Consider the following 10,808-nt stretch of genomic DNA (forward strand, 5'->3'; position numbering starts at 1 on the left):
GAACACTAAAGTCTCTCTCAAAGCCTTTTTGGCCCGAAACAGAACCTTAACTTCTCTTACAAACATATTGTTTTGGGAACAAAGGACTCTCTTCTAATCCTTGGCTTTAGCCAAAACCAGGGAGCACTTCAGCGGCACAGACGTCAAGCACGACAGCTAAGTTTTGATTAGAATTCCAGCCGAAATCTCACGTCCAAAAATTGCTTATTAAGCTGTGATGGGGTGCAGTGATGTTCATTAACAGGAGCCGTGTACATGGTCTGGCTGGTATGAAGTGGAAACAAAAGAGAATAAATTAAAACAGCCGCCACGGGGAGATGAGGGTGACTCCCCTGGGAAGGAACTCCAGACCTGTGCCTTTCCGCGGGGAAAAGTGCTCCCGCTGCCACTGGGTGCTCTGGGTTGAATCACTCACCGTGGGCAAGCCCTGTTCTAAAAGCAGGCGTTGCTGTTTAATCCTGCAAGCAAAATATGACATTTTACAGGCTAGATATGTTTGCGTCCATTAGAAACGAAGGTGTTTATCCCCGCGGGCTGCGTGAGTCCTGGGCCCTTACGCAAGAGCAGACACATGACTCTGCTTGGTGCCACCCAGAGCCAAGCCCTGCTGCTGATGGACGGATCCTGCTCTCGCAGGGGAGCGCAGCCCCCCTCGCAGCTCCGCAGAGCTTTTAGCAGCATCTGGGAGTGGCTTCCAAACCCCAAGCTGCTCTTTCTGCCTCCTGCGACAGCCCGGGCAGCCCCTGCCCCGGGCACAAGCAGGCAGCTGGGGAGGAGAGGGGCAGGAGGGTGTGGGTGTGAGCCCCTGGTTTGTAGGCACGGAGTAGCCCCCTTGTTCTTTGGCCATGTGTTAGCCCAGAAGCACCTTCCTGAGGCCACGGGGACCCAGTTGCACGGGGCTACCTCAGCTCTGGCCGTATTTATTATGACCCACTTGTACTGGGCCAGGCTTGCACTCAGAGCACTGTGTGTAGGGCAGCGTCTGCACCCTGCTCCGCTCTTGGTGCAAACCCCCTTAATCCTGCCTAAACCCCCTTAAACCGCTCGCGATGACCCCTCAGCCATGCAAATGCAAAGCTGAGTATTTTCTTTGAGTTTGTTTTTTTTTGTTTGGTTGGTTTTTTTTTTTAGCACCGTTGCACCACCTAAACACAGTTGGCGCCATCCCTGGGCCTGGCCAAGGGGCCGTGGGCATCGCCCGCAGTGTGCAGCCACGCAGCATCTTTCCAGCCCTGCCCACCGCTGCCGAGCCGGCTCCAGGCTTGAATCGAGGTGCTGGGCTCGGGCTGGGGCAGTTAATAACCTCCTGGGCTCCTTCTCCCTCTTGGAGCCGATGTACACGCACCACGGCGTCTGCTGAGCTTTCGGTCAGACCTTAACCCAGGCGGCTTCTCCTCGTTTCCTCCCTCACGTCCAGGTTTGCATTACTGCTGGCTAGCCCCAAACTCATTTACTTAATTGCTTAAGTACAAAGAAGCATTTCCCTGCTTTCATGAAGTGTAGCTAATCAGACATCATTTTCTCGCATTCGTTGGATTCCTTTACATGGGTCGGTGCTGTTCCCTCCACGCCTCTTGGGTGGGGGCTTATGAAATGCTGCAGCTTTTGCAGAAGGGTGCCCTCCCCTTCCTTCCATGCAAAACCGAAGCTCCACCGATGCCTGCGTGGAGAGGAATTAGAAGCCTGGCTCTGGGTTTTGTCAGTATGAGCCTGTTTAGTATTCATAACGCCGTCCCGGAAAGCTGGTTGTACTGCAAGGTCAGTGATGAAAACGACTGAGTGCGACTTTATCTTAATGCTGCAAGCAGTTAATTAATGTCAGTGAGTTGTTTAGTGCAATTGCCTCCACGGGTCAGACCCTCTCTCTAAAGGAAACCTACGTGAGTTTGGAAATTAAATGGCCTGTTAGGAGCAAAGGCAGTTGCTTTATTAGCAGAGACTCTCTCTAGATGTCCAACACTGAAAGCCAGGATTGCATGAAAGAAATTTATTTTTTTTTTTTTTATGGTGAAGAAAATAAAATGATCCTCTCAAGCTAAACTGTTAGTGTGGCTTTTCAACTAACGTGGCCGCCGTGGGAGACGTCCCCACAGCCTGCAAGATAAATCTGTACTGCACGGTCATTTTTTCTGAACGTGTACAAGTTTATTACAGAAATAAACCACCTTCATTACAAAAAGGTGCGCAGCAGAAACGTCGACAGCCATCAGCTGGGGCTGAAAGACGCGAGGAAAAGGGTCGGGATGCTGCTGTCAGACTTGCGCCTCGCTCGTTTTGGGCAGCGCTTCTGGTTCTGCCCCCAACTCAGAGTCTGTCGCTTCTGAACTGTCCCTTCAGGTGGGACACGGGTGTTCCACGTGCTGTACCCAGGCTGCCGGGCTGTGAGGATGGTCCAGCGGGGAGGGGGCAGGATGCCCGTGCAGCCGTCCAGGCTCTCGCCCACAGGTGCTGTACGAGCAGCACTCGTGTGGGGGGCAGAGTTCCCAGCCCCCCCCCCCTCCCAGTGCCCGTTGGCCCAATGGTTTTGTATGTGGCAGTGGTGGCTTTTGGGAGGCACTTGCATGGGGCGGGTGAGTGCTCAGGCCTCAGAGGCTTTGATAAAGTTAACAAACAAACATAAAATCCTAAAGGAGCGGCAGAGTCCTGCAGTTCTTCCCAGAGATCCACAGGCAACCCCTTTGAAATTAAGCCAAACCCCCAATTCCATGGCTTCCCTGTTTTGATGAACCCCCAAATGCATTAAAGACCTTGTAGGAGAATATGCCCCATCCACGTGCTGAGGGATGTTTTATATAAATAGCTCATATACACTTGCTATATACAAAATCTTATGTACACGTGGTGTTACCTATTTGGCGTGAAGCTCTGGATACCTCTGGTGGCACCACTCCTGAGACGCTGGGGCAGGAGATCACAGCAGAAGATGCTTACGGTTGTGCTGCCCAAGGATGGGCAGTGAAGGCATCTGGGTCTGGGGTGCAAAGCCCATTTTCCAGCAGCCCCACTGCCCACAGAGCTATTCCTTCAGCAGACCGAGCTTCTTCAGTGCCTCTCGCCGGTTCTCGTCGGTCGCGCCCTTGGGGGAAATCTTCACGCTGACGCAGGAGCGGGGTGGCCTGGGGAAGTTCTGCAGCGGGTGGGATCGCCGCTTGCTGCTCTTCTCCTGCTCCACCTGCCCGGGCTCCTTCAGACTCGCAAAGTCCTTCCCTGTCCCGAGCGATGCCGGCCGGGGACGGCTGCTCCTGAGGAAGCTCGGGGCGAGCCGCTCGATGAAGGACATCTTACCCAAGGAGCTGCTGGTCTTGACGCTCTGCTCCTTGGCACTGGCCATGTAGCTGCTCAGCCCCACGCCGGAGCGCTCCAGGGTGTTGGATTTGAAGGTCATCGGCCGAACACCCGGCACCGCCCGCTCCGCTGCCCCCCCGGGCTCCCCGGGGTTGGGGAGCAGCGTCTCCCGTGGCTGGGGGTGCACGGTAGGGTGAAGGTGGCTGTTGGGCTCCCTCCTGTCCTGTGACAGTCCGAGCTTCTCCAATGCCTCCCGCCGGGCTTTCTCCCTCTCCTTGGGGTCGAGGTGCCCTGAATTCACCTTTTCAGCAGTGGTGTCGCCGGCAGAGCCGGCCTGAGAGCCCGTTGAAGATGCAGGTGGTGCTTTTACCTTCTGGCTGGGCTCCGTGGTGAGTGGCACTGGGCTGTTTTTGCTGGTCTTCAGGATAATATTTGGTGGCAGTTTTCGTGGTTTGGGGGCAGTTGGAGGCCCGCGCTTGGCATCAGGGTCCTGAGGGGCCTCTTCCAATGTGGATTTTTCTGGCTGGCCCCTTGAATTCCAAGTCTTGGTCTCCTTGGCTGTTTCCCTCTTGGCATCTGAGCGATTGCTATGTGGCCACTCGTGATTAACCAGGTTGTCCTGGAAGGGACCTGGAGGTTGGATAATCAACAATTCCAGGGATTTCATGTGGCTTCTCGCATCGGCATGGTCAAGCTTGTCCTTCTTGGCCATCTCCTGTGAAGATTTACCCGCTGGCACTGGCTCCACTGTGCGGACAGTCGCTTTGCTGTCAGAAGCTCCGTTTGCTCTCTGTGCGTTTGCTACGGTGGTGTTCCTCGGAAGACTGAAGTAGCCTGGGCTTGGAACCGCTGCTGGAGCCGAGCTTGAGAAAGCAGAGATGCTCTTACCGCTCTTCTCTTCAGCTGCACACTGCTGGCCTGCACTCAGAGGGGGAGCCCCGTTTTCCAAGTCTAGGCAAAGAGATGAAGTCACAGACACAGGACACCTCCCTGTTTGCAAACCACCCTTTGTGCCTGCTACACCCGTGCAGCTTTGGCAGAGTGCTTGCACCCAGAGAGGTTACCCTGACCCCAGCTAATACGCTGTCACTGCCAAAGAAGCCAGATACTCTGGATTTGACACAGGGTAAATAAGGAGCCTTGTTAACCAGTGTAAGCCAAGGCACGAGCAAAGGTGCTCTACCCTGTGGTTCTGCTCGACAGCTGATAGCACCTTCTGCACGTGAGAACGGGGAAAATGCAGCTGGTGCCCTACTTATCTGCTGCCCACAGGCACTGCTCACCGCGGGGCGATGGGAACAGGCTGGCTTTAGCTTTCCACATCTGTAAAACTGGGGCAATGCTCCTTCCCCGCCTGCCAAGGGAACGCACCCCAGCGAGACAGGCCCTTTGCAAACAAGGGCTGGAGCACGTGTTTTCCAGCTTACCCCGGGGAAGGGAGTCTCTCTTGGGCCGCGTCCCGGGCAGCTTGGAGGGTTCCACGTAATCGGTCTCATCAGTAGAGACCCCGCTGTCTGCTTCTGCATCCAGCGAGCCAATAGTTTCTTCTAAAAACATCAAACATTCTTTCTCTTCCACAGATAAGTAGTCATAACTGTTATCACTCTGGGAAAAAAAAAAAAAAAAAGAGGAAAAAAAGCAGTACAGGTAGGAGAGAGGTGTATTATTATTATTATTCTTCACAGTCCTGGCAGGTAATAGGGATCTCTGACAGCTGTTGGCCGGGGGACTTGGCCAGTGACTATTCAAAAATTGGTACTTACAGCTATGGAAAATGAGATAACTCCTCATATATATATATATATATATATATATATATATACACACACACACACACACACTTAAGGCCATTTTTATATTTCCCTGCTATGAGCATCCGAAGATGAATTATTCTTATCTTGGAAACTTAGCTTTTAAGGCTTTAGGTTACTTTGAAATACGAGCAGATAGTAACATGTGTGGCCTACAGGTACAGACACTATAGGTACAGACACCTGTACGGATCGGCAGTGCTGGATCTTGTCTAGAAGCTTGTCTAACCATGATAAATACTGAAGGCTCATCTGCAGCTGGTGGTCCCTCTCCTCGCTCTCCCATCCATACCCCAGGTCTGAAAGGACTGTTGCAAGATTCCGTTTAATTTTTATTGTATTTCAAGCATTGATCGCTCTGGAAGTGCCAGGTTACAAGGGGATACATGCAACGTATCGTGAAAAAACTGAAGTGCAGGAAAGGATGGAGTGTGCATGGGACCAACAAGCACAGAGGAGAAATCGTCCCAGGCGGAGTTGTTTTGCACAGACACGTATCCAAATCTTTTACCCTGCAATATGGCAACCAGTTTTTCCATCCCTAATAAATTTCAGAGGGTTTGGTTCTGGTTTGCAATACATCAAATGGAAAACCTGTTCAGGACTGAGCGTTGCGCTTACACATATCAATTATGCCCCAAGTCAGACAGGATGTAATTAGTCCATCAATCTTGGAATCAGTGTTTGGAGACAAACAAGCTTTAATGGACAGATAGTGAAAAATTACACATCTACACCCATGGTCCAAACTCACCTCTGCCTTAACTAGGAAATTAATCTCTTGTCAGCCGGGAGGAGCGCGGCTCGCTGCCTCTTCCAGGTGAAGTCACCCCTGCTGGAGCCAGTCTGACCCAGTTATCCAACTGGTCTAATCCCTCACTGGGGAACTCGCCAGGCTCCTCCTGCCTAATGCCTGCACTAGCTGCCTCCGCATCCTCGGGCAACAACAGGAGCTGCTGAGCTCTTGGTGTTGTTTCCCAGAGGAGCAAAGGCTCCTGATCATTGCCACATGCGTGACAGGACTGAAAATCTGGGAGTGCTTTGGGGCAGGAATTAATTTAGTCCTTGTGCTGCCCTTAACACGGGGCTGTCTCAGGGCCCCAGGTGGTTCCAAAGCACCAATGGTTTGCAGCAGAAATCCAACCAAAATCCTTCCTCAACTGCTGAGAGGGCTGGGTTGAGCCCCTGCCATGCCGAGGCTGGGTACAACAGGGTTACTTACACGTTGCGAGTGGTTGGAGGCTGTGCTGACCATGCTGTCACAGCTGCCAGAGTTGCAGCCAGCCATCCCCAGCTCCTTCCTAGGCATAGCACAGGCTGCTGTGGCGTCCAGCGCGGGGGACACTATCCTGGCTGAAGCAGAAGAAAGAAGAAGCGTTGAGCTACGAGAGCCCCTGCCCAGGGCGATGCGAGCGTGCTGGCTCAGCTGGAGGGAGGGCAGGCGGGCTGTGAAGCTGCTGGATGGATGCAAACGTGCTCCATCTTAGGCTGCTCTCTCCAGGACAAGGGGCAGCTGGGCTGATTTAAAGCATCCTTGGAACTGAAGTTTTCCCCACAAGAATCGGAAGTAGTGTCTGCTCTGGACTGCCCATCTGCGGCCATCTCTAATCATCTCGGAGGGGTGGATAAAGTGGTGAAGGAAAAAGCTTTAAGCCCAGCTCAGCCTCGGTGCTCGGCAGCAGCAATCCCATCCCAGCGTGAGCCCCAGCTCTGCCTGGTGAGCCGTGTTCCTCCACCCCACCCACCGCTGCCAGCCACGCAGCTCAAGTGCTCTTCAACCGCTGAACGCGCTGACCCGAAATGCTGCTGTTTAGTCACGGCCTTGCTCTGCTGTGAGCTTCCTCCTGGCAAAGAGCTTTCTCTGCCACCCTTCCTTGGGGGCCACGGGGGTGTCGTGGCCGTGGGGAGGTGCCCCCGTCCCTTCGGGGCACGCCTGGGTGTGTTTGGGCACACGCCTGGCAGAGCTTGCGCAGAGCAGGGCTGTGCCCGGGCTGCAGCGATGGTCTCCAGCCACCCCAGGGGTGTTGCAAGCAGCACCCCGACATCTCCCTCTGCTTTTCCGGATGCAGCCCGTACCCCCGATGCCAGTGGGACCCGAATACAGTAGCATTGGCTGACACACAACCTGCCATCGGGGCTCCCAACAGCGAGACCGTCCTGGGCGGCGGAGGGGCCAGTTATGCTCACAGGGTGCGTGGCTGAGAGCGCTCGGCTGCCCGGGGGGAGAGGCTGAGTCGCCTACAAAAGGCATAATGACTTATGGATGTAAAGCATTAACCTGCCAAAATTTACTGACACCACCACTTACGTGTTTTCTTTGCGCGCGCCGCCCAATCTTCGGGGAGGAGAACTGGGCTGTGGGGGCTAATGAGAGCGGCAAAACAAACACCCCCTCCAACACACACAGACCCACGCGAGAGGATTTGCTGGTCGGAAGACAGAGGAGCTCTTTGTGCTCTAACCTGGCCATGGCACACAGGAACACACTGCTTTTTTTTTTTTTTTTTTTTTTTTTTATCAGGGAATTAGATCTAGCGATAAAGTGAGCAGAATTGGCTGCTTGTTCAGTGTTAGACCCTGAAAGAATTCCTTTGTAATTGGAATATGCCACAAAAATCAGATTTCAACACCCACGCCCTGATAGATCCAATCCTACACAAGAGGAGTTTAATATTTCGGTCTCGGCTTTGCATTATTTACTGCTTATATTGCGTTTGCGTAAGAGGTGGTTTTGGAACAGCAATACCCTTGATTCTTTGGACAACCTTATAGCCAGAGTTTTCAGCTGTCAGGAAGCAGAAGACATTGTCTGAGTTTGGTGGTTTTCAGGCTTCTGCAAGCCGCGCAGTTTTACTGCGCACCCGAATATTTGCAACGTGAAATAAATACGAAGCTGCTTTTACTGCCTGCTTGATTGGGATTGCTGCAATGCTCCTCGCTGCCTCCCGCCCTGCCACACAAATTCGAGAGAGCAAAACACTCCTGGGGAAGTGAAAGTCTCGCTCGAACTTGACGCCGGCGTTGGAGCAGCCGGTCGGAGCCAGCGGCCGCCGTGCGAGGCAGCCCCCCGGGAAGGGAGAGCGGCAGCGTGGCCCAGCTCTAACTAAGGGTCTCGACAGAGCTAATTCCTCCATGAGGATGCCCACTGGTGTCAGCACGTTGGAAGAAATAATCTGCTCTCGTTCAAATAGCGTTTGCAGAAACATAAAGCAGCTGCCAAGGCTTTGGCACCCGCGGAGCCCCAGGTCGCAGGGAGGCAAAGTTCAGCCTGGAGCTCGCCGGGCGCTGGAGAGGATCTACGCAGAAACAAGAAGTTCTTTTTCCTTCCCTCTAGTTCTCTGATGTGATTATGGCTCTAACACATTCATCCGACTTGGGGGAAAAAAAAAAAATAAAAAAATCAGTGTTGAAAAATCCCAGGTTTTATGATTCAGGGGGATTATTTTACAGTTCTTCGCTTTTTGCTGAATAACACGGCAGTTCAGCCACAAACTAAAAATATGACTATTTAAGTTAAAAGACATGGTACTTGAAAAGCTGGTTTTCAGTACGATGTATCTTACCCCACTAAAACTGATTTTAGAAGAAGCTATTTTTTTATCTAAAATAAAAAGGCCAGTTTGTGCAGCGTTCGTAACAGCTGCCATAACTGTCCTCTACAAAGCTCACTGAGCCCTCAAACATCAAAGAGGTCCCGGGTAGCAATTAATGTTAATTGCTTTATGTGAGAGGCTACTTTCTTTTAAGCCCAGTACTACTCCAAGCACTCTATGGCTCTCCAGCTACGTTAAAGAACCTCGGGATTTTCGCTGTCTCAGGCAGAGCAGCCGTACCCCTTCTGCCCTACAGCTGCCAGCAAAAGGCTTCGTCCTGGCCAGCCCGAAACACAAACCGAAGCAAAACACCGTTGGCAGGGGCCGTCCCAGCTGCTCCCACTCCGCAGCGGCACAGCGGGATGATCCCACCTCGGGGTGAAAGGAGACGATGGCGGCGGATCTGTAGTTCCTCCTATTTCAACAAGTAAATCGAGCGCACGCAGCCGTTGCCTGAGCTGTTTGCTGGCCTGAGCACCAAGGTTTCCCGGCCCCTCTGCCGGCAGCCGCTGCTCTCCCCAGCTTTCCTCCCGCCACCGCCTTCAAACCACCGCGTCCAGCTCTGCCGGTGCCACCTCCCGTGACAGCTCCGCCACACTTGACCCTTCCAGAAGGAAGCACGTCCGTAACCCTGCAGGGACCCGCAGCCCCACGTCCCACCCGGGCAGAGTTGCTCAGCCCCTCACCCATACCCCACTCAGCAGGAAAAGGACAGAAAGCAAAAGAGGGAATATAGATTATTAAATTTTTTTTTCTTTTTTTTTACCAGGACGTCCGTCGTTCCACGCTGCCCAAATCCTTGTCCGGCCGTGCCTATCCCAGGACTTCTTTGCTTTCCTGGGCTAACCAAACAGAGCCGGGTTACACATTAACTCGCCTCCGCAGCGGAGATAAGGCTGCGCGGGTGCTCGGCAAGTGGGTGTTCGGCGGGTAAGCAGGTGAGCCCCCAGCCCCTCACCAGCCGCCGGCTGCACCGGGGTGAGAGAAATCCATCTCGCAGCCCCGCAAGGCACGTTTCCTACTGCTCCAAGCTGGGGTCACAGCAGGGCCGAGCCCCTAAAACACCTCCATGTTCTGACCCAAGGCAGCCAGGCCCCTGCGTGCCGCTCTCGCTCGCAGCCCTGCCAGAGCGGCTTTGCTCTGAGCCAGCCCGCTGCAGGCAGCGCAGGCAGAGGCGGGCAGCGGCACCCAGCACCCGGTGCCTGGGAGGCTGCGGGCAGCTCTGCTCGGTACCACCCAGCTCACTCACTTCCCGGCTTGGCTGGTGTCCTCTGATGTCCTCAGCACGGGTTTCGCTGGAGACTCCTTAATCCGACATCCTGTTCTGCCGCATAGCTGCTCGCTGACATGCGGCGCAGGCGAGCGCGCAGCCTGACCAAAGCGCTTTTGTACGTTGTAATTAAGCCCTTCGCTGGGCGTTTGCACCGCGCGAGGCTGAAGGCATTACCCCACAACAGGTTTATTCTCTCCGGTGGTTTTGTGCATGAGGTCCCTCAGCTCAGGGTAGGACCCGGTTCCTTCTTGGCTCTGAAAACACAGATGGTTGCTAGAACAGGTATATACTTGCATATCACTAGAGCTTTCCCAGAGACCAAAAGTTTGCTGCCTGCTGTTGTATGCTCTAAGGAGAGTCTTGTAGAGACGGGTAAAAAGCCTTTTTAGAAGAGGAGCTTTATTTACATTGATAGAGGAGGGGGTGCCCAGGTCCTGCGCAGCTCTGGGGCTCATTCAGCATGTCCTGACCCGCTGCCGGCTTGCAGCTCCGCTTCCCCCTCCCTGGCATTGTGCCCCGGAGGTGCTGAGCCCCTCTGCAGGTTCATTCCCCGTGACTCTAATGCTGGAAACTCTCTCTAGGCAGCTTGAGATCGAGTCCTAGAGCCTGAGTAAAGCTCAAGCCCCCAAGACACCCATCGCACTCCTCTTCCCCTCGGCTGCCCTCCTCACACCGACACCTCCTCAGAAGCTGCTGCAGGGGCATTGCCTCCAGCAGCATCCCCTCCTCCGAGGACCAGGGTACCACCCCTGCTGCCTCTCTGCAGGGGGAAGGTGAGGAGCAGCCCACTTCTTGCATCCGCAGCCGCTCTGGGTGATGCCGACCCCCCCACCCAACCCGCCCAGG

At 54.0% G+C, this 10,808-nt stretch overlaps 1 protein-coding gene across 4 annotated transcripts; it reads right to left on the reverse strand.

Moving 5' to 3' along the window:
- Positions 1–2,146: 2,146 nt before the first annotated feature.
- C26H1orf116 (chromosome 26 C1orf116 homolog) lies at positions 2,147–10,211 on the reverse strand. 4 transcript variants are annotated; one of them, XM_026864276.1, is made up of 5 exons: positions 9,939–10,211; positions 9,456–9,531; positions 6,319–6,449; positions 4,713–4,890; positions 2,148–4,236 (listed from the first exon to the last, which is right to left on the reverse strand). In XM_026864276.1, the coding sequence occupies exons 3-5, from the start codon at positions 6,403–6,405 to the stop codon at positions 3,017–3,019; spliced, it is 1,485 nt and encodes a 494-aa protein (XP_026720077.1). In that variant the 5' UTR covers positions 6,406–6,449; positions 9,456–9,531; positions 9,939–10,211; the 3' UTR covers positions 2,148–3,016. The 4 variants fall into 4 exon arrangements, with proteins under 4 accessions (XP_026720080.1, XP_026720077.1, XP_026720078.1 ...); XM_026864277.1 differs by lacking the exon at positions 9,939–10,211 and adding an exon at positions 9,648–9,932; XM_026864279.1 differs by lacking the exons at positions 9,456–9,531; positions 9,939–10,211 and adding an exon at positions 7,375–7,983 and having other exon boundaries at positions 2,147–4,236.
- Positions 10,212–10,808: the final 597 nt, after the last annotated feature.

This window comes from Athene cunicularia, assembly GCF_003259725.1.
Source record: "Athene cunicularia isolate RWA chromosome 26 unlocalized genomic scaffold, athCun1 chr26_part1, whole genome shotgun sequence".
Lineage (NCBI taxonomy): Eukaryota > Metazoa > Chordata > Aves > Strigiformes > Strigidae > Athene > Athene cunicularia.